This window comes from Microtus oregoni, unplaced genomic scaffold, assembly GCF_018167655.1.
Source record: "Microtus oregoni isolate MIOR12 unplaced genomic scaffold, Mior012 000019F_ref0000042, whole genome shotgun sequence".
Lineage (NCBI taxonomy): Eukaryota > Metazoa > Chordata > Mammalia > Rodentia > Cricetidae > Microtus > Microtus oregoni.
In genome coordinates, this window is record NW_024543078.1 from 40,826,534 (window position 1) to 40,854,001 (window position 27,468).

Below are 27,468 nucleotides of genomic sequence, written 5' to 3' on the forward strand. Positions count from 1 at the left end.
TATTATTTCTGCAGTACCAGAGCCTAAGAAGTCCTCAAAATGGAAGTCAAAATGACTGTGGAGCACTCAGCTCCAATGGGGTGTCTGGATCACCCCCTCAAATTTGGGGAACATTGTGGAAGAGAGGGGGTGGGAAGTGGAAGATCTAGAGGGGGGTGGAGGGGCTCACAAGGCCCTGCTTCTCCGTGAGGATTTCTAGGTGAGGTCTGCCAGTGGGGAGGGTGTGATGCCATGCTGGTTTTCTGAGGCTCTCTAAGCAGTTGATGGCTACCTGGGGCAGAAGGGATGCCTTCTCCAGCGGTACCACTGATACCGCTGATACCACCGATACCATGACAGTCCCTGTGTAAGTTACTGTGCATCTTTCTGTGGCTAACCCTGATTATGTTCATTAGGACACAAGAAAAAAAGATATGGAAGGAGAGGGGCTAGTTAGAAAGAGAAGGGACGTCGGATAGGGGAAGAGAGGGCAACAGGTGACTATGGTAAAAATCTATTACATATAAATAGTAATATATGCCAATAAAACAATGAAAGTCAAGCAATAAAGGGGTTTCCGTCATAGGATTTTAATTGTCCAGCCTAGCAGATCCTAAGATAGTCTAGTTTCTTCCAGATCCAACATTAGATCAGCTCCTTATCAGAACCATTATTATTATTGTTATTATTATTTGTGTGTGTGTGTGCGCGCGCGCGCACGTGCTGTGGTGTGCATGCTGAAGGTCAAAGGACCACAGTAACTTCTCGTCCACTGTGGGATCCTGGGATTGAATCTGGCTGTCAGGTTTATGCTCTAGGTGCCTTTACCTATTGGCTGAGCCACAGGTGATAGAGGTTTTAAAAACAAGATTCTGAATAATTCAGATTTGTTGGGAGCCTAAAGATCTTTTCTTTCTTTCTTTCTTTCTTTCTTCCTTTCTTCTTCCTTTTTTTTATTTTTTTGTATCTTTCAAAGGCCTCAAATGCTGCCCTGTGCGGATAGGATTGAGACATCCCTCCCCTGCTTAACTCTCTCTTCTCTGGGAACTTCTGTTTTGTGCCTAGAACCATGATCTCCTGGTTCTCCCACCCGAGAAGGGGACAAAGGGAAACAGTGGCGTATACGCCTGGCCTCTTCATTCATTCTTAGATATGAGTCTCCATCTTGTGTCATTTCCCTTTGCCCCAAAGAACTTGGTGTTTTGTTTTAATGTGGGAAGGGCCGGAAGGATAACTCCGTGGTTAAAACACATACTGCTCTTGCAGAAGACCCAAGTTCAGTTTGAAGCACCTATACCAGGTGACTCACAGCTGCCTGTAACTCCAGTTCCAGGGGGATATGACACATCTGGCCTCCATGGCCATCTGCACTCATGTGCGTATAAACACACATAGGCGCACACAAAGGAATTTTTTTTAATTAAATCAAAAATGTTTGAAAGCTTATTTCCTACAGTGCAGGCCTTCTGAAAATGGATTTCCAGGTAGTGTGAAAGCCACTATCTTGTTCTTCTTCCCGAGAAACCAACCCTGTCCACAGCCATTGTTCCCATGTTTGATGCCACTGCCTCTGGGGTCTTTAAAGTTGCTTTGTTCTTGGACTTCCAGCAGGTGACCCTCCCTGCGGTATTGTGCAGAGAGTCAGCCTTCCTGGTCTTTGTCATTTGTCCAAAGGTTGCTGTCTTTCATTAGCTTTGAAGCAGCTGGGTCATTGTCCTATCCACGGATGTCTGCCCTGTCTCCCCTCCTTTGGCAGCTCCATTATATGCATTCTCTCATTGGGTACTCCCACAGACTTGGGGTTCCCTGTGCTGCAGCAGCTCCTCACCCCTGTGGCCCTCCAGCTGTGTGCTCCTCATCGTCTGTCCACACTGTTTTGGAAGCTTCTGGCCCACTGTGTCCTCATGCACGTGTCAACATGGATGCTAGCTTCCATTCCAGCACTTTCCCATCTTTCTCTATATATCACGTCTGTCTGAAGTCCCATCTGTCTGTGCGCCACCCTCCACTTCATGGGCTGCTTCAGCATTTCTGTCATAGCTATTTTAGTGTCTGCTCATTCCAACACTGGGGCCATCTCTGGGATTGCTTCTGAAGAGGAGTCTGTATAGGCTTTGGAGTGAGTGGAAGGACACCGCAGAGACTGCCCTCTGCCATTTCCCCAGAGTTGCATGGAGTCCTGTGAGTCTCTTGGGCACAGTAGAGTTGGGGCCATGTTGCTTTGCTTCGTGCCGCTCTTGCCTTCAGAATGAGTGCTGGGTGTTCACAAGGGCATGGCTGGGGACTAGAGAACTGGCAAGGGGACTGAGGTCTCTCGTGTGCTGTGGACAAGTGGCCAGCTTTCTGGAGCACCCTGTGGATCTCTTTAAGTCTAGCCTGCCAGACCTAAAGCCTGTCTGCTTCAAGCTCAGCCTCAGCTTGTGACTTTGGAAGCTGGAACCGTCCTGGTGAACACTCGCTGTGCATCTGGAATTCCTTGGCAAAGCAGGCACCTTGCACTGAATGAAGCTGCTTTGTTAGCATGTGCCTCCTCCCTGGCTACCTTTTGGACCCTCCTCACCCTCTCAGGGAAGATGGGAAGGGTGAGAACTGGCTCCTGCAGGCCCTGGGCAGTTGAGTTTGGTTGGCTTACCCTGCTCTCCCCTTCCCCTATCTACTGCCAGCCAGGAGGGCAGCTGCGGGGAGCCTCTTTTCTCCAAGACCCCTTCATCTTTAGGGTTTCCTTCACTGTGCCTTCTTGGTAGCCCTATGCTCAGATGGCTTTGAAAAGTACTATGACTGTGTTTTTGGTTTTGGGTTTTTTGGTTTCTCTAATTTGTTCTGTGTTGTCAGGGTGAGGATGGTGGTTTTATGTGCTGTTCTGTGTGGTAAAGTTGAAATACCGTGTGCTTTCTTCATTGTCTCAGTTCTTTCAGTTATGTAATAAATAAACTTTTCCAATAAGACTTATTTTCAACTTTATTTGCTTATTATTTTATTTTTTTAAATTCTTTTGTTTTTTAAGACTATGTCTTGGCAAGTAACCCTGACTGGCCCAATATTACCTTCACTGACCCAAGACATTGCAAAGGCCCCAAGAGCACAACTTAGGGTCCCAGGCTCCTACCTGGGCATTGAGTCTGTGCCTCACATGTTCTAAGGACATTCTCCTACTGAGTGACCTCTCTGTCACTGTGAGTCCCTATGGAAACGGTTTTCCACTCTCTACTAGGAATTGTTTTATAACCAAAGACAAGTATCTCATCACCCAAAACTACTGTTATCAAAGCTTGTTCTGAGACATTTAGAAATCGGTTTAATATAACGGTTGGAAAGTCCTTGCTTTTACAAAGTCTGATAAACACAAGGCAGCATTTGACCAGCACAGGATATTGCTCACTCTTCTGCAAAAAGCATCACCAGAGCCATGTATCCTATCTGCCTGTTACATCCATCATCCACAGTGCTTGCCAGAAGCCTGAGTGTGTGTGTGTGTGTGTGTGTGTGTGTGTGTGTGTGCCTATCTGATACATAAATGTACATGCATGGTAGAGAATGCAGATAGGAGCCTCTGTGCAGAGGTCAAACACAAGACAAGAGCCAGCATTCCCAGAAGCAGCATGATCAGGTTTCCATAAAAATGTGCAGAGGTTGTGCTTCTGGGGTGGAGGGCTTGAGTTAAAAGCAAACAAAATCACCACAGAGTATTTTGTTGTGTGGAGGAGCTGTGATTTTCCAATTCGTATCCCGTTCTCTTAAGTACACGGTGAACTTCTCATACCTCCTTTGCATAGACACACGCTAAGAAGTCTCTAAGTACCCTGAGTGGCAGCATAGACACATGCTAAGAAGTCTGTAAGTACCCTGAGTGGCAGCATAGACACACGCTAAGAAGTCTCTAAGTACCCTGAGTGGCAGCATAGACACATGCTAAGAAGTCTCTAAGTACCCTGAGTGGCAGAGCCTCATTTGTCATTTTGGAGGGGACCCCACAGGTGCCTTTTGAAGATGCTGAGGACAGTGAATGAAGCAGCTGGACTTCTCTCACTGGTGGGGACCCTGTGGGAACAAGAGCCACCATGCTTACCTTCTCTCAGGTGCTTTCTCTGTGGTCTGGACAGGTTGGTCTGGAGCTAGGAGAAGACAGCGTCTCACAGTGCCAAGGCGCCTTCTGTGCTCTTGGCCTGCCCCAGGTGGATGTCCCGTACCCATCCCAGCACTGTGTGTCACATGGCTCTGCTCCACAAGGGACCTGAGTTCTAGCTGGGAGAGAAGGGAGTCACTGGCACTCCAAGTGTTTCGAGTGTGTGAGGTGGACTCTTGGGAGCTTGGGAAGACGTTGTCATGAACCAGCGTTGATAGCCAGGTGTCATCATCTTCCTTAGGAGGGCTCAGCCTGTCTGGAAGAAAGAGGTTGAAGTGTGCATATGCCAGCTGGGTTTTCTTTTCCTATGCTTTTCTATTTTGACTCTGGGGCAAAGGACTAGTGGACTTTACCACATGGTTTTCGCTTTAGTGACAGTCTCTATTCTGTTCATGTTTTTCCTTGGTTCAGTTAAAAAAATATAGAAAAATCTCAAGTTTCATTTTTCCTTATTTGCATATTTTTCCTTCTAATAAGACTTTCAAAGTTTTTTTGCTGCTAGGCATAGTGGCACATAACCCTTAATCCCAATTTAGGAGGCAGAGGCAGGCAGATTTCTATGAGTTCAAGGCCAGCCTGGCCTGCATAGTGAGCTCCAGGACAGCTAGGGTTATGGGGGAGTGTTTCAGTCCATTTTCTGCTACTGTGACAAAATGTCTGAGTGAAACACTTTGAAGGAGTGCAAGCTCAGTGTTTCAGTCCATTGTTAGTTGGCTCCATTGCATTCAGGCTTATGGCAGGGTCAACAGTCATGGCAAGAGCCAATGGTAGAGGAAGCTGCTTACTTTGGGACAGTTAGGAAGAGAGTAGTGGGTGGAGGTGAGGGGCACACTATCCCCTTCAAGTCAGTGACCTAACAATTTCCTCCTACTGGCCTCTGTCACATATGGCCTCTGGATACATTTAAGACAGCCTATAGCAGGGGGCTGGAGCAGGAGGCCTAGACGAGAGAGGAGGCTGCCTTCTGGGGGATGAGCTGTATGGAGTCAAGAGAATGCACATCTCCTCCAGGGGACAGCACACACGGAGTCACACGGGCCTGCAGGCACGTAGAGAGTTCCACAGACAGAGTCACATAGAACATAGGCAGGCAAAGCAAACACAGAGTCAGATTGGCACACTTGCACAAACAGACAGGCAGACACACAAACACATGGAGAGGCATACAGACAGACACACATGTGTGCGCAGACAGGCAGATACACACACACACACACACACACACATGGAGAGATATCCAGACAGACACACACATGTGCACAGACAGGCAGACACACACACACACACACACACACACACACACACACGGAGAGGCATCCAGACAGACACACATGTATGCACAGACAGGCAGATACACACACACACACACACACACACACACACACGGAGAGGCATCCAGACAGACACACATGTGTGCACAGACAGGCAGACACACACACACACACACACACACACACACACACACACACACACACATGGAGAGGCATCCAGACAGACACACATGTGTGCACAGACAGGCAGACACACAGACACACACACACACGGAGAGGCATCCAGACAGACACACATGAGCACACGGATAGGCAGATGCATGTGCAAACACAGCACTTTCCTCCACTAGGACTGGTAAGAATAGGTGAAACATGCTGCCACATGCTTCTCCTGTGGGCAGAGAAAAACAAAGAGAAAAGAAGACAATAGGGCTTTGCCAGGCCATGCCTTAGTAGCCTCTGGGGTGCAGGCTTTGGTGAGAATGAAGAACTCATCAATTTCAGGGTTGTTTGTATAATTGCAGCCAATTTCCTTAGTTAACGCTACAATTACAAGCTGAGGTTACTGGAGTCACTGCCACTCCGCAGCCTCGCTGTCACTGCAGCCTCGCTGTCACCCCGCAGCCTCGCTGTCACCCTGCAGCCTCGCTGTCACTGCAGCCTCGCTGTCACCCCGCAGCCTCGCTGTCACTGCAGCCTCGCTGTCACCCCGCAGCACCCCACAGCCTCGCTGTCACTGCAGCCTCGCTGTCACCCCCGCAGCCTCGCTGTCACCCCGCAGCCTCGCTGTCACTGCAGCCTCGCTGTCACCCTGCAGCCTCACTGTCACCCCGTAGCCTTGCTGTCACTGCAGCCTCGCTGTCACTGCAGCCTCGCTGTCACTGCAGCCTCGCTGTCACCCCGCAGACTCGCTGTCACCCCGCAGCCTCGCTGTAACTCCGCAGCCTCGCTGTCACCCCGCAGCACCCCGCAGCCTCGCTGTCACCCCGCAGACTCGCTGTCACTGCAGCCTCGCTGTCACCCCACAGCCTCGCTGTCACCCGCAGCCTCGCTGTCACCCCGCAGCCTCGCTGTCACCCCGCAGCATCGCTGTCACCCCACAGACTCGCTGTCACCCCGCAGCCTCGCTGTCACCCCCGCAGACTCGCTGTCACCCCCGCAGCCTTGCTGTCACCCCGCAGCCTCGCTGTCACTGCAGCCTCGCTGTCACCCCACAGCCTCGCTGTCACCCGCAGCCTCGCTGTCACCCCGCAGACTCGCTGTCACCCCCGCAGACTCGCTGTCACCCCGCAGACTCGCTGTCACCTGCAGCCTCGCTGTCACTGCAGCCTCGCTGTCACCCCCGCAGCCTCGCTGTCACTGCAGCCTCGCTGTCACCCCGCAGCCTCGCTGTCACCCGCAGCCTCGCTGTCACCCCCGCAGCCTCGCTGTCACTGCAGCCTCGCTGTCACCCCGCAGCCTCGCTGTCACCCCGCAGACTCGCTGTCACCCTGCAGACTCGCTGTCACTCTGCATCCTCGCTGTCACCCCGCAGACTCGCTGTCACCCCGCAGACTCGCTGTCCCCTGTACTGTCACTGCCCTTCCCTCATCTCAGTTCCTTCACAGTGCTCACCCATGTTCCCTGTACCGGTTTTTCTTTTTCTCCTGTGTGATGCTCCTTCCTTCCCACAAGAACTCACACACACTGTGTTTGGGGCATTGTCTGTGGGACTTGGTCTGTAATGTCTTTATTTCTGATAAAAGCCACTCAGGGCTGGAAGGACTTATTTTAGCTTCCAGGTTCATCATTGCAGGGAAGTCGAGGCAACCTGAAGTAGATGCTCACATCACCCCCACAGCAGTGTAAAGGAATGGCTGCTGCTCACTGTGCTCAGGCCCCTTTCTATACTTACAAAGTCCAGGACCCAAATTTAAGGAATAGTGCCACCCACAATGGGTGGAGCACCCCACTTCAGTGAATGGAATGGGAACAATCTGCCTAGACAGGCCCCCCTGATCTAGACAATCCCTCCATAAGATTCCATCCCCAGCAACTCTACCTTGTGTCAAACTGACAGTTTAAAGTAGCATCTCAGGGTTTTAGTCCATAGCAAGATACTTGCAATTCATAAACAGGAATTTATCTGTCATAGTTGTAGGGGTGGGAAGTCCATGATCCAGGTGCTGGGAAACTGGGGGACCAGAGAGGTTGTGTACTCTGCTTCATAGATGGTTCTTAGTTGCTGTGTCCTATTGCGAAGGCTTGGATGCTCTTCTCTGAGGCCTAAGGCCTTCACAGTCCTGACCCTGCTGCCTTCTAAAACCTCCCCCATTCCAGGCTGCTGCTGTGGGGTTTAATCTTCAACATGAATTTGGAAGAATGGAAGCATCTAGAACATTAACGCTCCTTAGAGGAGGCTGTTCAGGCTCAGAACAGTTCACTATTGTGCCAAGGTGAAAGCCAGGCAGCAGAGTCATTCATGCCGGCTCTGGAGCCCTTTGTCCTCGCATGGCGGTCCTTCCATCTCTCCTCCCACTGATCAAGTTCAGCCTCCTCCCCAGGCCCGAAGGGGGCATGCCCTGGACCCCTGCATCCACCACCCATTCTTTACCACTGTCTCCTCCCCAGGCCGAAGGGGGCTCCTTAAACCCCTTTTCCCTCCTGCAGGGCCTCTGCACCCAGGAGCTTTCCTGTCAGCTCACATGGCCAAAGCCTTGTGATACTCAGCTTATAGTGTAGTAACGAGGAGCAGCGGGCTGCTTCCCACCACCTGGCTAGCTTTACCCGAAATAATAACACAGAAACTATATTCATTTAAACACTGCCTGGCCCGTTAGTTCTAACCTCTTATTGGCTAGCTTTTCCATATTGATTCAACCCATTTCTAATAATCTGTATTGCCACTTGACTGTGGTTTACCGGGATGAGTCTAACTGGCATCCCTCTCAGAGAGGAGAGCCATGGTGTCTGCCTCACTGCCTTCTTCCTCCCAGAATTCTGTTCTGTCTACTCCACCCACCTAAGGGCTGGCCTATTAAAATGCCAAGGCGGCTTTTTTATTCAACCAATGAAAGCAACACATAGACAGAAGACACTCCTACATCATTACAGCTTGTGTGTCATCCTGGGATGGTCCCCAAATCCTCTTACTCTAAGGTAGCCAACACCTTCTCGTGTAAGGATCATGCTTTGTTCTTGTAGTTCTTTAGTTTGTTGGATATACTCTTCTTTTTTTTAAAAAAATTGTTTTTATTTTTAATTATGTGTATATGAGTGTAGGCGCTGGAGAAGGTCAGAAGGTGTCAAATCCCCTGCAGCTGGAATTACAAGTAGTTGTGGATTGCCTGGCAGGTGCAAGGACCCAAACCCAACTCCTCTTCAGGAGCAGTACATATTCTTAAATGCTGAGGACCTTTCCAGCCCCTCACTTTTGACCCTCATTGCTTATGACGACATCTCAGTGCTGTGGGAGGGGCCTTCCAGAGAGAACCTGGAGTATATTTTCCTTCCATTTCCCAGTTAGTGTCGTGCCAGGACTGGACAGGTGATTTGGGGAGCAAATGCGTGAATCAATGGACAATTCCAGAGTTCAAACACCAGGTGCTGTTGAACCCTCGAGTTCCCCTGCCACACTGTAGACCTCTACCTGCCCACACAGGACTCAGTCCATCACTTGGGTCCCCTTGCCTCTGGGCAGGCTCATACTGTGTCTCGCTCCCACAGGTGATCAAAGAAGCCTACAGTGGCTGCAGCGGCCCTGTGGATCCAGAGTGTTCTCCACCACCCAGCGCCAGTGCCCCTGTGAACAAGGCTGAACTGGAGAAGGTGAGAGATGTCAGCTTTCAGGAAGCTTTTGGTTTTGTTAGTGGTTTTTATTTTCTGTGTATGTGAATTGTATGTATTTATGAGGAATTGGTGAGACATCTCAATACATATGTGCAGTGTATTGGTTAGCCAGGATATCCCTTGTGTCTGCCCCCTCAGACCGCAATCCTTTCATTCATAATTGCTAGTTTTAATAGCATTCTACAAGAACGGTGGCACTTCAGTGGGCATGTCTGTAATTCTGCTCTGGACTGATCAGGAATCATCTCACAGACTCTGTGGTTTGTTGTATTACCAATGAAGGATGAAGATGTGGACTTAAAGGAGTGAATGACGTGGTTCATCCGTTGCTCTTAAATGAGGTCCGGATGCAGTGTGCCCAACTCTAGCACTCAGTAGGTCTGTGCTGGTGTGCTGTCTACAGAGTGTTGAGAATTTGGTCCATGTGTCCTTTAACGTTTGAGATAATGTTCACTTTCCACCATACCTCACCAGGTCTGCATGACCACGGTGGGAATAACGTGATCCTTGTGTCCTTATAGAAATTGTCTTCAGAGAGGCCCAGCTCCGACGGAGAAGGTATCGTGGAAAATGGAGTCACCACATGCAATGGAAAAGAGCAAGGTGAGATTCTAACACATGTGCCAAGAATATCTGAGCTCCAAAAGTGTGACTGTGTGGGAAGTCTTTGTGCTTCAGCCATGCAGACATCACACCCTCTGTTCCCAAGAACACAAGGGAGGACTTTTGATTTGCAACAGTCCAGAGCCTTTCTCTCTCATCCTACCTGTATCTAAATTATTGTCAAGCTATGGGAAATACATATACCACAGAATTCATAATTTTCCAACATTTTAAAGTTTCCTGTGGTCATTAAACATACACAGAGTACTGTGTAGCCATCACCTGTGTCCATATCTGGAACTTTCTGTCTTCACAAATAAAAAACTTGTTTGCATTAAACCCAAGTCCCTCACCTCTTCCCCAGTCCCAGCAATCATCATTCAACTTTCCATCTCTGTGGATTCCACAAACTGGGGGTCTCATGCGAGTGGAATCCTGTGGTACCTACCCTTTTACAACTGCCTTATTTCACCCAGATGATGTCTTCAAGGTTTGTCTATATTGTATTATAGTGAGAGTCTTTCCTTCCTTTTCAAGGCTGAATAATATTCCATTATGTGGACTGCATCTTGCTGTCCACCGGTGGTACTTGTGTTGCTTCTGACCCTCAGCTACTGAGAACAGAACTGCTATGAACATGGATGTGCAGGGGGTAAAGTCTCTTGTTTTTAATGGACTTTTTAGCAATACAGATGACTTTCAGTAAAACACACCAGCTTTGACTTAACCATTCTTGGGATTGCTACAGCAAGTAACATAGTCAAGAGAGCATTTCTGTCACCCCGGTGTTCCTTTGCACTCTCTGTCGCCTCTGCCTCCTCCTTCCCTGTTTTCCTGCTTTCACTTGGGGTCAGGGTGTATCTTTGGGGTCTCTTTCCCATATCTCAGTGTGAGAGCTGCTGCACAGCGTTCCCTGTGGAGGTGAATGCTCCTAAGAACATACAGTGACTTGTGGGATATACTGACTCCCAGGTGGAACATACAGAACTGTATGGTGGAGTGCAAATTCTAATTGGTCTTAAAAATAAAAATCTGGAGTCAGATATTGGGGGTAAAAGCTGAAAGATCAGAGAAGCAGAGCAGCCAGCCACTAGTTCTTACCTCTATGGAATCCTCAGACCAAACGGGGAATCCTGTCTCTATAAGTTATCCGATTGAATGCTCTGAGCTCCTGTGTCCTCCCACCTTATCGTCCTCTTTCCGCTCAGCCGTATGGCTCCTCTCTCTGCCTCCCTCGTGCTGGGATCAAACACATGAGCTCTGTTTCCCTTTTAGACTGATTCAATCTCATGAAGCCCGGGGTGGTCTTGAACTCACAGAGATCTGTCTGCTTCTGCCTCCACAGTGCTGGGATTAAAGGTGTGTGCCACCACTGCCTGGCTAACTCATGTGGCTAGCTCCATACTCTTATCTTCAGGCAAGCTTTATCTGTTAAAGCACGAACAAAATATGAGCACAGTGAAAATGTTCTGACTTTCAGGTAGAATATATGGGGACGGTGGGACAGTGAGTACATTCTGACTCCCAGGCAGGATTTATGGGAACTGTGGGGGTATTCTGACTCCACACGGGCATGGCATGTGGGGACAGTGAGTACATTCTGACTCCCAGGTAGGACTTTGTGTGGACATGTAAATCCATGTCTCCCAAGAACCTGTCCAGAAGTGGGGCTGCGAGGCTCCACATTCTCCTGGGATCGCTGTCCCTCCTGAGATTGCCTGCAGCCTTTCTCTGGTACGGCAGATGGTGGTGTGCAGCTGTGGCCTCTCCAGCGGTGAGCAGCCTAATGTTCTTGTGCATCTCTCTGGTGTGGTGTCGCCTCGGATCCTTTGCCCATATTCCTATAGGGTCGTCTGCTCTTGAGCTTTTGGAGGCTCTGCACATGCTCTTCCTGCGAGTCATTTATGAAATATCTGTTTCCTAAAGGTTGTCCCCCATCTGCATGGCTGGACATTTTTTCCTGAGTATGTGCTGAAGTGATGGGTGCCATTTGAGGGTCTGTTGGGGAATCCAGACCTCTATGGACCTGAGACCTTGCTTAGGGTGCCTGGGCTCTCCTCAGTGTGGCTCCTTGAGGAGGGCTCCTACCTGGGAATGAATCATGTGCCACACCAGCAGTGTCCCAGCTCTGAGAACTCTGGAGCCCAGACAGTGACAGTTCACTCCGGAAGGTCACACTGTCTGTTTCTTCATTGTGGTTTTCCAATGCAGTCTGGTCCGGATGTAATTTTAGTCCTGCCCTCTAAGAGCTAGTACCAGTTATGTTATATGTAATGAAGACCTCAGTGTGGGAAGCTATCTTTAACTTCTCCCAGAGGTAGGATACTCAGTGGCTCCTGCTTTGCTGTTTGGCTCCTTTCTTTCTTTTTGGCTCTAATTTTTGTTGTTGTTGTTGTTGTTGGGAGATTGTCTCTTTGTCCAGGCTAATCTCAGCCTCATGGACTCAAACAGTCTTCCTGCCGCAGCCTCCCAAGCTGGGCCGTCAGAGGTGCCACACACCAGTTACTGTTTCACTACCGAGGTGCAGCAGCTCAGCCAATAGGTCAGTTTTCTTGCTTCATGTCCCCCAGTCCCCATGAACCTGTGTGACTAGGGTCTATGGAGTAATGTGTCTATTGGCTGTGCGTGTAGGTTTTGTATCTGTCCCTAGGAATCTCCTGTTCACTCTTTAAAAAGAAAATGATTTATTATTTATGTGAGAGAATATGCACATGTGCATGCAGGTGCCCTTGGAGGCCAGAAGATGGCTTTGCATCTCTGGAGTTAGAGGTTGAGGCACCCGACGTCAGTGCTGGGATCCAAACTCAGGTCCTCTGTGAGAGGAGTACACACTCTCAACTGCCACGTGGTCTCTCCAGACCCTCTTGTCCTCAGCTTTCTGTGTTTGGGAATTGGCCGGATGACCTGGCTCAAACATCTTCCTCTTGTTTGACCCTATGCTTTGCATATTATAGTTGCTCGTCAGAGAACTTCATGGTCCAGATGCACCCTAAGCCCCCTTACCCTTGTTCTTGATCCTTACTATTCTCTCTACTTTGCATTGGGAAAATGTGAGTCAAGCTTTCTTTAGCTTGTCCCCTTTGTGATGGATCGTGTGGTGGTCACGGAGAGGAAGCCCGAGCTCCTCCATGCTGTCTACACACTGTGGTCTCACCAAAGAAGGCAGCAATCAAAGCAATAACTCTGCTCAGAGATGCCCATTTCTTCATTCTAGATGAACACTGAGGAGTCAGTGACTATCCTATAGCAGATGTGGGGGAAATGATCAAAGTCCTAGACTAGGCTGCCCACACCCAGTGCTGTGTCCTTTGAGACACAGTCCTCAACGGGGTGTCTGTGGGTGGACCTGTTGAACCAGGGGTCTGATGATGTCACCTCTCCCTCCCCTACCTCCCTTAGACTAGATAGAAAATAGTTTCATTTCCATCTCTGTAGGAGAAAGTGGGCTGCCTAGATTTGTGGCATTTACACACTGAGCGATTAATGTTCTCTTTCTGTCTGTCACTAGGGTCTTGGTCATCTATGCTCTTTGAGCCCTTCCACTGTTCTGCCATGTAACCTCACTGTGTTGAGAGTTCTCTATTGACTTTTGAATGTGGTAATATGTTAAATGCTACCCCTTACCCCACTGAATAGCCACAAAGTGTCCATGGTGGCTTTTCTGTCATGTCTCTAAAAGGGACCTTTTTTCCAAGGATGACCTAGGATGTGATCATTCTCTGCCTTAGGGGTTGGAGTCCAGCAAGCACTTTGCTGGCAGGAGCTGGTCTCAGTTATGTTGAGTCTCTGAATCCTGTTCTTTCTGAGTCCTGTTGCCTGAGTAGGAAGTTTACCTCAGGGTAGAGCCTTGGGAAGAGTGTCTCTGGTCTCCTCACTTCCCCCTTGCCTGGGAGTAGGACACAGTGAAGCTCATCTACAGGTTCCTGGAAAGCCACTGATGGAGCCAAACACTGTCACTTCCACTCCCTGTGGCTTGGGTGGGCTGATGTAGAAATGACCCAGATCTCTGCCCTGGGTTGCTGTCTGGTAGAGTAGGAAGCGCTGGGTCTTCCCACCGAGGCGTTGGATAGGTTCTCAGTACTCTGTAAGTAAATGCGTGTAAGAGCATGGAAAAGGGGATACATGGACCCTTCACTTTGCCCAAGATCTCAGGAGACCTTAATCTGTTTTAAAATGTCTGTTTGTAAGAACACATACTGCAGGCTAGGGTTTTGCAGAGGCTCAGGATCAAGGCCAGAGTCAGGGAAGGTCCATGGGGACCTTTCTTCCTGGCTCGTGTCTTCAGGTATTCTGTGAAGTCTATAAAAGGACACTACTTTGGGGATCAGTCATTCACACCATGTGACCTCATCTAACCTTCTTTCTTAGGACTCCCATATCTAAATACTCTTGGAGTCAGAATTATGGGGCCATGGCAGGGACATTCAGTATAGAATATTGTTTGTCCCCAAATTCTTCATGGCTTCGTCTTATAGACAGTATCGCAGCTTTTCCCTTAGACACTGCTACTTGCTTTTACACCAGAGAAGAGGCAGGGATTCACCCACTGGTCTTAGGGGAGGGAGGCAGTGAAGGTGGAAATGAGGAGGGATGGGGAGGGATGCTTGCAAGTGAGCACGCTTGTTTAGAGGAGGAGTTGGAATTATTCCATAGCGTATCGCACGTCTCTGGATGTTCTGTGTCTGAAATGATTCCATGTGATATGCTGGGGTTCAGTCATTCTTGGAAAAGGAGACTACTTACCCATCGCCTTCTAAAAGGGTTTGTGTTGCTTAAGAGGTTGCCACAAACGGTTGAAGGGTTGTACTCGGGGTGTGTAGGGAGTGAGGTGATGCTGTATTGGTCTTGATGCAGAACTGCACCCCAGGGAGGCTGTGTCCCAGTGGAGGAGACCCCTGGGAAAGAGGCTTGCACCCTGGCTCTAGCACATGGCACCCATACGAGATTAGACGGGCTGACAAGCCTTTGCCCAGAGCTGCTCTTGAGTAGAAGGATCCGGTCCCTCAACTCTGAGCGTGTCCTTCCACATCCATTTTTACTTCTTTGCGCCACGTCCCTGGGATTCAGCTGGATTCGTGTCTGAGGGTGGGAGAGGGCTGTCCACATGGCCGAGTAGGAGCAGATACGGGACACCAGTTGGCAGTCAGCTTCCCTGGGGTGGAGAGATGAGAATTGCCCTGTGTTAGAACTTGGAGCCATTGTCAGCTGCATGGACTCTGCCCCAAGATGATGCATGTCAAAGCCGGGATTTCCAGGTCTTCTGGTTTTGCTGGGGAAGTCAAAAATTCTTTTTGTACAAAATGTTTCTAGATTTACTTATTGATAGGTGTTAGCCATCACTGCCCTGGTCAAATGAGAGATGGGGGTCTGAAAAGTAGACCTCCAGTCTGAGAGCTCTGGACACGGAAGCTCAGAGAAGTGTCTAAAATAGACAAGAGAGACCCCTAATGAGGACCCACTTTTCCCTTCCCTCCTTGGAGACCTGCCCCTTGTCAGCCAGGTCACTGCTGAAATGACACCAGCTTCCCTTGGTTTCTTGGGCCACGCCATCTTTCCCACACTGACAGTGTGTGTCAGCCTATCTTCCTGCCTGGCCATTGCTCCCTCTGGGACAGACAGAACTCATTCCCTATGTCTGAGCAGTCAGCCAAAAGTCTGCCCTGGGCAGGCTCTGTCTGACCACGCAGCCATTCTCCCAGTCATTTCCATCTCCACGTGGTTCTTGCCATTATTTGCCATCCTTTGTTGCCTTCAGTACATCACGTGTGTCTGATAATGCACACATGTGTGTGTGCACATATGTACATACCTGATCCTCCCTGGAGTTACAGGCTTCCTGAGGGACCCCAGCATCTGAACCCCCAGCATCACAGATGCTCATGCACGATTAGTAACAGTTTGTGGGGAAGAAATGCCTTGGTGGTTAAGGCTGTGATTTTCCCACGGCATATGAATGGTTAAGACACATTTTTGTGTTGACAGTGAAGAGGAAGAAAACCTCCAAGTCAGATGCCAAGGGGACTGTATCCAAGGTCACTGGGAAGAAAATCACCAAGATCATCGGTCTGGGGAAGAAGAAGCCATCCACAGATGAGCAGACCTCATCAGCGGAGGAGGACGTGCCCACCTGTGGTAAGACCCCGCCATGTGCTGGCAGCAAAGCAGCAGCAGACTCTCCCTGGGTGTGCTCTGGGGCCCTCTGAATTACAAAAAGCACTTTCAGTTTTTAGTAGTGGAAGAATCTTCAGGGGTTTGCAATGCTCTCCCCGGTTCTTTCAAGGTTAAAAACTACATTCTCTGTTGTATGATAACACCTTCCCCGGTTCCACTCCAGTGTTTCCAGACTAGGACACAGGCACAAGGCAGGCTGAGTCTCCTTCGCTCAGACTTAAGTTGTAGATCCGGAGACAGCTGTCCATCCCACGGTCTGTCTTCCATCCGTTTGTGGGGGTGGGGAGAGCTGCTTTGTCAGGGATTCGGTAAGGCATGCGGTGTACAGCAGCAACCAAGCCAGTCCTGCCCACCATGGCCTCTGGGCCAGGAGCTAAAGAGAGGAACCAAACAGGGAAGCAAACCAAAAGAATGTTTGTGTAGCAGCCAGAGGTGGCTGCCTGGGGAAAGCATGGGGGTGGAGGGCGCCATCTGTCAAAGCACCTAAGACAGGCTGTGGCCAGGCCATCGAGTACAGCCTCCATGAGAGCAGAAGCAACATCACTGTAATGGCCCCAGCCACCACATTGAGGAGAATTGTGGAGTTCCTTCAAGAAGGAAAACTTCGTAAGTGCAAAGAGAGGTGTTTGTCTTTTGATTTTGTTTTGATTTACAGTATTAGAGATGTCCTAGGCTAGTGTTCTACCATTAGGTCCTTTCCTTTCTTTAGAAGAAAGAGATCTTGGCATGGGGTACATTCCTATTATCCTAGTACTAGGGAGGCAGAAGCATACAGGTTGCTGCCAGTAAGGTTGTATAGTGAGCACTAACCAGCCAGGGCTATATGGCAAGACCCTCTATCAGAAAAACAAAAGTAAACACAAGAATGGGATGGAACTGTCCTTGTGTATTCCTGTTGCAGACTCTACTTCCCATCTGCATTTGCGTAATTCCTTCATTCAGAGTCACTCTGTTTACAGCCCTGTCTGCACCCTTTGAGCACCCTTGGGACAGAGTCAGGAAACAATCATAGCCTCTGCAGGTCCCAGGAGCCCGGTGCACCCCAGATTCCTAGATTGTCTCTCATCAAGTGCTGTTGTGGACAGGAGGACAGAATCAGGGCAGCTGGTGATGATAGCTTTCACATCACGTTCCCTTCTATGAGGAGAGAATTTGGCCTCAGTAAAGTTAACTGGACAGGACAGTGACAGAGTGGGGAGGGTCTGGGGATACTGCCACACTACTCCTGGCCAGCCTCCATTTTCCTGGGGCTCCTGGGGACATAGTCTTGCTCCCTGCTTTTGTTATCAGCTCTTGTGATGATCGAAGTCAGGAGTTAAAGTGAATTTTGCTTCTGTTTTTTTTTTTTTTCAACTACTAAGTAGAAGAAATAGAAATTTTTTTTTTTTTTTGAGACCTGGTTACGTCATGTAATCCAGGCTGGCCTTGAACTTACAGAGATCTGCCTGTCTCCCTCTCCTGAGTTCTGGGATTAAAGGCCTGACTAGAGGTAAAGATGCCTTTAGGAGTAATGGTTGTGCATTAACAAGGCACGAAAGTGAGGCTGTGGATCCTCCTCTTGTAAAAGAGAACACTGAGGCTCAGAGAGAGGCATGACTTGCCCCGAGACTCAGGGCTCAATGAAAACAGAATGGGTGACCTCAATGAAAACAGAATGGGTGACCTCCACCCCCAGAAACCTTTCCTGACTTGCTGTCACTCACGTCCTATCAGAAGAGCACAGCCTTGCAGGCCTCCCCAGAAGCCGCTCTGTTGCCACTGCTGCTGCCACACAGTGCCTCATCTCTATGCTGGTCACTTTCTCCAGAGTCTGGGTGATCCTGCGCTCAGGGGCCCGAGGCATCTGCCGCACACAGCTCTGGCTTCTGCCACACAACTCTAAAATTGCCAAGCAGCTCTTTGCCAGATCAGGGGAAGTGTCTCTAGGGGAACAGGGAACAATGGCCATTTTCAGCCCCTTGGTGCAGCTGCAGGGCTCTGGGCAGAGGAAAGGTGCTGGACTCAGGCCCAGAGGACTGACCCTGCCAAGCTGAGCCCCTGCAGCTGCTGGGAGACAGCGCTAAGCTGATGGGCCAGGAGGGCAGAGCAGCTGAGCAGGCAGAAAAAATTCCCTGGAGTTACTGGGTCGAGCTCGGTGCTTGTCTGTAAACTGATTGCAGTTGATATGGTGGGTGGGGTGCTGTGGCCTTCTGGGTGCTCTTGCAGGGTTTTCATGGACTGGGGAGCAGACCTGCAGATGCAGCTGGGCTACCCCAGGTTCTGCCTCTGTCCTCCTGAGAGACCTTTGATGGATGCATTAGTGTTGTTCTGGGCAGCTCTTCCCATAGCCCTCCAGGTAGTGTACCCTAGACATGCACCAAGACTCCACACCAAAGTGCTTTTCATCAGGCCATCCATGGGCTGATGTAGTTCTGGGGTTCTTGTTCTTTTATAAGCCAAGCTGTGAGACCTTGAAGTGTGAGCTCCTTCCAGTTCTCCTCCTTTCTGTCAACCCAGCACAGGCACCTGACACTAGTCACACCGTTCTGGGCACAAACATAGAGACTTTCTCTTGCTACCTCCCTGGGATCTTAGTCTTGTCCAAGCCTCCCACTGCATTACTAGATTCAGACACTGCTCTGCTGTGTCCCCATCACCCAGCATGGGGCCCAGCACATGGTAGTAAAGCCATTGCTTTGGAAATTTGGGCTGCTTACCAGGGACGTGGGCTCCAGCAATGTCCTGGTTTTGGTGAGAGTGGAGGTGAGCGGTGTAGTCCCAGCACCTACGTCAGTGGAGGTGAGCGGTGTAGTCCCAGCACCTATGTCACTTACTGTCATTGTCCATTTCTTCACCTGCTGTGTCTTGAAGTCCACTGAACACATCCATACACCAGCCCTGCCCAGGGTCAGGTGGAAAAAATGTGGAATCTCAGCCTGTAGAGTTAGCTTTGTAATCCTAATGGAACCTTGTTTAGTCTTGCCTTGCTTTCTGTAGAATTTGGAGTAGAAAGAATCTCAAAATATTAAACTGAAATTACCCCGTTTTAAAGTTATATTGGCACCTTACTCTAATATGAGTGCGATTAAAAACAAAAGTCAAGCCAGGTGGTGGTGGTGCATGCCTTTAATTCCAGCACTCAGATGGCAGAGGTAGGTGTAACTCAGTGAGTTTGAGATCAGCCTGGTCCACAGAGTGTGTTCTAGGACAGCCAAGACAAACCTTGTCTCTGAAAACCAAAAACCAAAAGCAAACAAACAAAACAAACAAACAAACAAACAAAAACCCAACAAACAAAAAACAATGAATCAAATCAAACAATAAACCCCTCATGTAATTGTTTATGTAAAGCTTGGGTTATAGTTCCCTGAAGCCCCCAACTTCTATGCCAGTCTGAAGTGCAGGCCTTCAGGTCCTGGCTGCACTCTGGTACCCTCTTGTGGCGGATTTCTGCTTCAGCCTGAAGATCTGACTGATCCCCTTGAAGAGCTGGCAAGGCCCTGGTGTTGGTACCTAGTGTGGCACTCACTCTTTGAGTCCAGATTCCTGCCCGGGGAGCTCCGCCATTCTCTGCCTGCTCTCGCTCATCTCCGTGCTTCCTCCCCAAGAAAACAAAACTTGGGAACCCCCTTTTTGAGTAAGTGGGATACCACAGAGGCCAGCTGACAAACAGAAACACGGACATGTCTGAGAGCTTCCTGTTGATGTGAGTCAGGCCTGTTATCCAGGGAAACTTACTTTCTCTCTCTCCCTCTCTTTGAAACCTAAATCCTGAGAATGTATTAAAATATGGTAATGTCCCATGAAGTCATGGTCTAAATTAGGGGAGGACCTGTCTCATGCAATCATTCCTCTGTGGCTGAAACGCTGAGAAAGCTACAGCATCTGGTGACTGTGGCCAGATTGTCTGGAGACAGAGCACGGCAGAACCAGTGCCGCTGTCTGTGCCGATGGTGGGCGGTGTCCCGCGACAGCTGTGCACGTGGGGAAGCAGCTCGCAGCTGTGAGCCCTAAATCAGAGTCGTGGGCAGTTCAGGGGTGTTGCTGCTGAGTTCCCAGGTGTGCACTAGTCTCTCTATGCTATTCTCACTATTGACACAGTGTCCTAGTAACTTCTGTCCAGCCTGCACTGGCTAAGGCTACCTGCCTGCTTTAGTGTCCGAGGCTATCTGCCTGGCCTGGTGTCCAGGGCTATCTGCCCAGGCTGCTATCAGAGGCTATCTGCCCCTGCTGCTGTCTGAGACTATCTGCCCCGGCTGGTGTCTGAGGCTATCTGCCTGGCCCGGTGTCCAGGGCTATCTGCCCAGGCTGGTGTCTGAGGCCACCTGCCCCAGCTGGTGTCTGAGGCTACCTGCCCTGGCTGGTGTCTGAGGCTCTCTACAGTGTAGTCACTGGGGTTTCCATACTTGTGTGTCTTCTACTCCTTGCATAGGCCCAGCCAAGAGCAGCTCAGCTGCTGGCCCTGCAGACCTGCACAAGTCATGTCCTTTCTACTTTCCATATTTGGCAGCCTCCTGAAGCCCATGATGCCCTAAATTAGTGATTGTTGGTTAGTTTGTTTTTTAAGGTAGGGTTTCCTGTGCCATCCAGGTTAATTTTGAACTCATGTCTTCCTACATCTTCCTCGTCAGTGCTGGAAATATATTCATGTACACCCACATTGGTTAGTTGTTGTTGTTGTCTTATTATATAGCCCAGGCTGGCCTCCCCAACCCTCCCTGCTGCTTGCTGGGATCACAGGCATGTGCTGTCACTCCCAGGGAGGGCGACGCTTTAACAGTGGTTAAACAGTTCATGCATGTGTGAGCCTTGCCTACAGAGTATATCAAGTTACTCGAGGGCTTCCTGCCATCCTGTTTGTGGACTTGTGCTCAGAAAACACTTAGGCTCTGTTGACACAGGTGACATCTACTCAGAAGTCCAGCGTATGACTTTCGGCATGATTGATTGCTGTAGGTAGTGGTCAGAACACCGAGAGCTACAGTTCCGCTAAGATGTTCATCCGACTGCATTTTAATGCCGGGCTTTCCTTCTAAAATAATAGCAAACCTGAGCAGTTCCATCGACACATTAAAAAGAGCAGGATCAGTGCAATGTTCTACAGGCTGAAGATCCAGGGAGACCTGCAGCTGTACTGGAAATAACCTTCCTTCCTTCTCTGTCTCCTCTGCTTTTATGGAGGTATCGGGTCTGACTGTGGCCTCTGGTAGGACACCCCACACCTGAGGGTGCCTCCTCCTTCCCGGGTAGCCCTTGGAGAACAAGTTTAAAAGCTGCCTGAACACAAGAGAGCAGCAAGTCCCTGCTCTGGAGCCCACAGGCTTCTGTCCCTGTGTCTGTGACCTCACAGTCATCGACTAGCATGCGAATAGTAACTTTGTTCACCACGAGGTGCACTTTAGGGTGTGTGTGTGCAGGAGACCCATGCCTAGGTGAGGACCACTCTTGGCAGATTTGGTTAGTCATTGAGCAGTATCTAGAGAATCCTCATTAGAGATGTACAGAACTTTGCCTGGCACCGAACATGTGAGTGTCGATGTGCAAGAGCTGAGAGCAGCTGAGTGACACCCAGTGTTCTTCACCTCCTTCCCTTTCACCTGCTGCTTGCCCTTTCCTGCTGTTTAATCCCTTCCTAATCTCTGAGTGTTGGTATCTGCAGTGTGGAACAGTTGGAGGCCATAACAGCCACTGCCCCTGGGGCCACAGTCACCGTGGACCCTCCAACTCATGTCTCAGTCTTTCTAAAATAATGTGCTTTGTGATGGCCCCAAATTCTCATTTTCCTGTGTTTGATGATTTTTCTCTTTTCGGGGATAATTCTCCCTGTAATTCTGTCATGTGTGACATCACATCTCTATATGATACACTAAAGATACTATCATGCCTGTAATGCCAGGAACACCATCACACAGACCCAGACTCAGGCAGTCCGGCTTCATCTGTGTTAGTTTCCCCAGGAGATGAAGCCCTCGCTTCCACATGTGGGGACTGGAACACAGAGACCAGGAGGAGGCCTCAGGCCCGTGGGTGGGGAGCTCATACCAGCCACGTTCCGTCACTTGCTGGAACACATCCAGCGCTGGGGAGCTCACCACTCCCCAGGCCTCCCACTTCCTGGAGAATTTTCATCTTCAGATACTTCTATTTCTCTGTCTTCCATGCTCTGCTTACAGTGTTTGCAGTTAGATCGTTTGCATGCGATTTCTCTTTCGTTGCATGCAAGCAGCTGTCAGTCCACCCATTGCCTTCTAGCCATCGCATATCCACGGTCACTATCTCAAGGTGATTTCCAGGTTTCCATGTAAACACCAAGCCCCTGAAACTGGTTCTTACACACGAAATGGCTCTGCACCAGTGAAACGCTTCCAGGTGCTGTGGAGAGCTGGCTGTCTAATAATGGTTCTTCTCTCTTTAGTAACACTTAAAACCTGGGGCGTGAGCATGTGTTTCATGGCACTTCCCTGGTCTGAAAGAGACCACAGACGAGGGACATGGGCAGGGCTCACTGGTACCTTGGCTTGCTCAGGAGACTGAGCTGTGGCATCCTCTCTCCGCAGGGTACCTAAATGTGCTCTCCAACAGCCGCTGGCGGGAGCGCTGGTGTCGAGTGAAAGACAGCAAGCTCATTTTCCATAAGGACAGGGCCGACCTGAAGACCCACATTGTCTCCATCCCTCTACGTGGCTGTGAAGTGATTCCGGGCTTGGATTCCAAGCACCCGCTGACCTTCCGGCTGCTTCGCAATGGACAGGAGGTGGCCGTGTTAGAGGTAAGGGATTCTCTGGGGCCTCTGTTCAGAGATGTGTGCATAGGCTCTCCCAACACCACCATGATTTGGTCCTTTACAGAAGATCCTGGCTCCCTGCAGGGTCTCATTTTGATCCAGCCCCTTCCCTCCTTTGGTCCATTCTGTTTTGTACTTTTTTGTTCTGGGTTTCTCTTTGAGAGAGTCAGGGATTGCACAGGATGCCTGGCTCCTCTCTCCTTCTCATTGTTCTCCTCTTCTTCTTTTTGGTTTTTCAAGGCAGGGTTTCTCCATGTAGTCCTTGCTGTTCTGGAACTCACTTTGTAGACTAGGCTGGCCTCGAACTCAGGAATCCACCTGCCTCTACCTCCTGAGTGCTGTGATTAAAGGAGTGTGCCACCACTGCACCACTGCCTGGCTACTTGACTGCTTTTGGAGAACTAATTCACCAGTCTTCCGTCTTGTTATTTTCTACCTGCCATGAATCCAGACTTGTTTTTCCTATTCCCCGCCCCTTTATCCTTGTTATGACTAAGATACGCACACACATCATGCATTCACAGATGTCAAGATTGTTTGCTTCCCAGGGTATATGTCAGTGCGTTCATGCCATGAGGTCAGCGGAAGTGAGACTATGTTAGGCATGAAACAGTGGGCTGACATGTGGGCTGTCTGTCACATGGAGAGCAAAACCTTCAATGGCTGTGGTGTGGGTGTGGGACTCTGCCCAGGGTCAAGGTGCCAGTCAGGCAGTCAACGAGGTCTTGAATTTCTAAATGTGGTACTTATTTCCAGACTTGCTTTCATGGTAAGTTTTTGTTTCGTTATTTTGTTTTCACGGGGAACCAAGAAGATGACTGAGCCCCCTGGTGGCTGCTGTGTAACAAACCGCGTCCCAGGGGAGAGGAGGCAGGGGCTGACACAGGAGGATGAAAATTGGACTGGGTGTCCAACCAAAGAGAGGAGCCCAGAGTGGAGTGGGTGTGAGTTACCTCTGTGGGGGTGCTTAGTACTGAGTCCACAAAGAGAAGAAAGTTCCATGGCTTCAGAATATCTGCAGCCCTAGCGGGTGCTTGTTTATTTCTCCAGTGTAATGGAGAGTGAACTCATTCTCCTGAAGGACAAGAAAGAGCTTGTTGAACTGGTGTCTTCCAAGTCATCAACTGTTTCTACAGAACTGAGGGGACACAGTGCTCACGCACAGGGCTGTGGGGCTGAGGTGACACAGTGCTCACGCACAGGGCTGTGGGGCTGAGGGGACACAGTGCTCACACACGGGGCTGTGGGGCTGAGGTGACACAGTGCTCACACACAGGGCTGTGGGGCTGAGGTGACACAGTGCTCACACACAGGGCTGTGGGGCTGAGGTGACACAGTGCTCACACACAGGGCTGTGGGGCTGAGGGGACACAGTGCTCACACACAGGGCTGTGGGCTGAGGTGACACAGTGCTCACACACGGGGCTGTGGGGCTGAGGGGACACAGGGCTCACACACAGGGCTGTGGGGCTGAGGGGACACAGGGCTCACACACAGGGCTGTGGGGCTGAGGGGACACAGGGCTCACACACAGGGCTGTGGGGCTGAGGGGACACAGTGCTCACACACAGGGCTGTAGACTGTGAGCTGAGGGATCGCAGTGCTCACACACAGGGCTGTGGGGCTGAGGGGACACAGTGCTCACACACAGGGCTGTGGGGCTGAGGTGACTTAGTGCTCACACACAGGGCTGTGGGGCTGAGGGGACACAGTGCTCACACACAGGGCTGTGGGGCTGAGGGGACACAGGGCTCACACACAGGGCTGTGGGGCTGAGGTGACACAGTGCTCACGCACAGGGCTGTGGGGCTGAGGTGACACAGTGCTCACACACAGGGCTGTGGGGCTGAGGGGACGCAGTGCTCATACACAGGGCTGTGGGGCTGAGGGGACACAGTGCTCACACACAGGGCTGTGGGCTGAGGTGACTTAGTGCTCACACACAGGGCTGTGGGCCTGAGGTGACACAGTGCTCACGCACAGGGCTGTGGGCCTGAGGGGACACAGTGCTCATACACAGGGCTGTGGGGCTGAGGTGACCTGGGTTCTGTTCCCAAGCCTTACTGGTGGTCGTGCCGTGGGCCAGCAAGGAAGGCTGGAGATTTTAACTTTAATCTATAGATGCTTTTGGACTTACAGAACCAGTACAAAGAAGGGCTTCGTTTTCCCCCACTGTGGTGTTTCCTGATGTGCCAACACACAGATTTCCACACACTTTTGTGGATTTCCTCCCCCTTCTACTCTTAAATAATTCAATGTGTGTTTGTAAAAATAAAAATAAAAACAAAAGCAAGGGACACCACTTTGCTAGAACCACAGTGATGGCAAGAATGGAAGTTAATACTGGTGCCATGCTCTCCCATGATGCCTAGGTCTTAATCTGAATTTTCCAGTTATGCTAGCACAGTCCTAGTACCTGATGTATACATGAAAACCGTGTGGCTATTTATCCTCCAAGCTTCTCAGTGACGCCATCCAGTTCATACTACTGATACTCCTCAGGGCACAGACCCTTTTATATTATAGAAGATCCTTCCTTTGGAATGTTCCTTCTCCTTCTGATGTTGGGCTATCCTGGCACCCTTGCAGGAGCCAGGTGGAAGTGGCATCACGTATAGTGTGTCCTGTAGGGAGGTGTCATGTATTCCCTAGTGATGTGATTCATTGGAACACGGAATACTTTTCTATTGTTCTGATAAAACACCATGACCAAGGCACCTTACAGAAGAAAAAGCTTGTTTGGGTTTAGAGTTCCAGAGCAGCAAGAGCCCACCATGTGGGGAGAGGGATGGCAGCAAGCAGCATGATTGGAGCAGAAAACTATGCGTTCACCTCCTTTACCATAAACATGAAGCAGAGAGAACAAACCGGAAGTTTATGAGGCTTTTGTCTTTCAAAGCCTGCCCCCAGTATCATACTTTCTCATCTTCCATCCAGGCTGCAGCATCTAAACCTCCCCAAACACTGCCTCCAACTGGGGTCTCCGGAGTGCTCAACTGCCTGAGACTCTGGGAGACATTTCCCACATAAACCCCCGTAGACACCTTGGGCCCTTTCCAGGCTGAAAGCCTCCTCATGCCCCCTCTGTCATGTGAACAGAGCCCTTGAGACTATCTTATGTCAGCACTGGAGACTGGCCTGCAGCAGTCCCTCTGCTGATGACGGTGGCTGAGTGATGACATTCATTCCTCAATTCCTTCTACTTAGAAAAGTTCTCCTTACACACATCTCAGTAACTATCCATTTACCTGTGTGTGTAGTAATTTCAGGGGGCCTCAGCCCCTGATGGTATTCCTTTATTTGCTATGCACCCTCAGTCTTTGAACACACTCTGAGGCGTATCCTCAGGTTTGATTTTTCAGCTCATAACCATCTGAAACTCCATTTCTGGGGGATTCAATGCCATCTTCTGGTCTCCTTGGGTACCATGCACACACATGGCTCATGTGCATACATGTAAGCAAAAACATTCATATACATAAAATACAAAAATCTAAAAAAAAAACTAGCAAATGCTCCCAGGTGAGATTTAGCCCGTGCTCACTGCCCCAGCTCCAGGGATGCAGTGGATCTATGTCACCATTAAGCAATTTGTATCACACTGCTCACAGACCCCGTTTAAGTGCTTCATAACCACACCAACACAAACCAGAAAGCCAGCTCTTAAAGGAGCCACACACTTTTTGCTGCTAATGATGAGTCAGGAAGCTATCTTTTATAGGAATCATGCCTCTGCTTTCTTCTAGCAATCAGAGTTCACCTGAGAAAATGCTGCTACCAAGAAACCATGCTTATTTCTGTTCTTTTGTGTCTAGAATTCCTTCCCAAGTTCTCTCAGGTTTTATGTGGAAGTAGTTGACTCACATTGGCACACCATTTTGGAAATGGAGACTGCTCTTTCATTTCCCAGCTGCCCAGACACAAATAATTACACAGAAACTATATTAATTACAACACTGTTTGGTCAATGACTTAGGTGTATTCATAGCTAGCCTTTTTTTTTTTTTAAGTTAACCCATTTCTATTCATCTGTATATCACCATGAGGCTTCAGCTTACCAGTAAAGGTTCTGGGCATCTTTCTCCTTCAGCAGCTACATGGTGTCTCTCCATGTTTTCTTTCCCTTCCTGTCACACCTCTTTTTCTTTGGTTAAATGAATCATGCTTTTTTTCCCCATGGCAGGCATCATCTTCTGAAGACATGGGCAGATGGATTGGCATCTTACTGGCAGAGACGGGATCTTCAACAGACCCAGGAGCCCTGCACTATGACTACATAGACGTGGAGATGTCAGCAAATGTTATACAGACGGCCAAACAGACCTTTTGGTAAGACTCCTGCATAGCTTGTGGAAGGTCTGAACTAGCAACATTCTTCTACTGTTTGACAATAGGTGTCAGGTGAGCGTGCAGACCAGAGCACACCTGAAGACTTTTCCTTGGTGGGGTGTTGGCCCTGGTGGCTCTGATGTTGGTGGGATTTCTGCTAGAGTAGGTTTGTCAAACTTCTCTGAAGATGGTAGCACTGGCTTCCTGGGGCAGACAGTCCATTACAGTCACTTAGCTCTGCCCTTGTAGTCAGAGACAATAAGGAGCTGTGTCTGTTTTTATTTGCACCAACAGGTCATAGTCCTGATTTTGTTCTGTGGGCAGCTGGGTAGCTGTTGCCATCTTCTTTGTGGCAGGGGCCTTCTAGAAAACAGAAAGGATTCTATGTGTTGCTGAAATAA

General features: G+C 49.7%; 1 protein-coding gene across 2 annotated transcripts in view; it reads left to right on the top strand.

The window, feature by feature from the left end:
* The window catches only part of LOC121459744 (actin filament-associated protein 1), a 116,260-nt gene that overhangs the window by 62,868 nt on the left and 25,924 nt on the right, over nt 1-27,468 (top strand). For both annotated transcript variants that reach the window (XM_041669726.1, XM_041669727.1), the window contains exons 7-11: nt 9,079-9,180; nt 9,723-9,804; nt 15,787-15,936; nt 22,512-22,723; nt 26,922-27,067. In XM_041669726.1, coding sequence (XP_041525660.1) covers nt 9,079-9,180; nt 9,723-9,804; nt 15,787-15,936; nt 22,512-22,723; nt 26,922-27,067 — 692 coding nt within the window. The remainder of the gene's footprint in view (nt 1-9,078; nt 9,181-9,722; nt 9,805-15,786; nt 15,937-22,511; nt 22,724-26,921; nt 27,068-27,468) is intronic.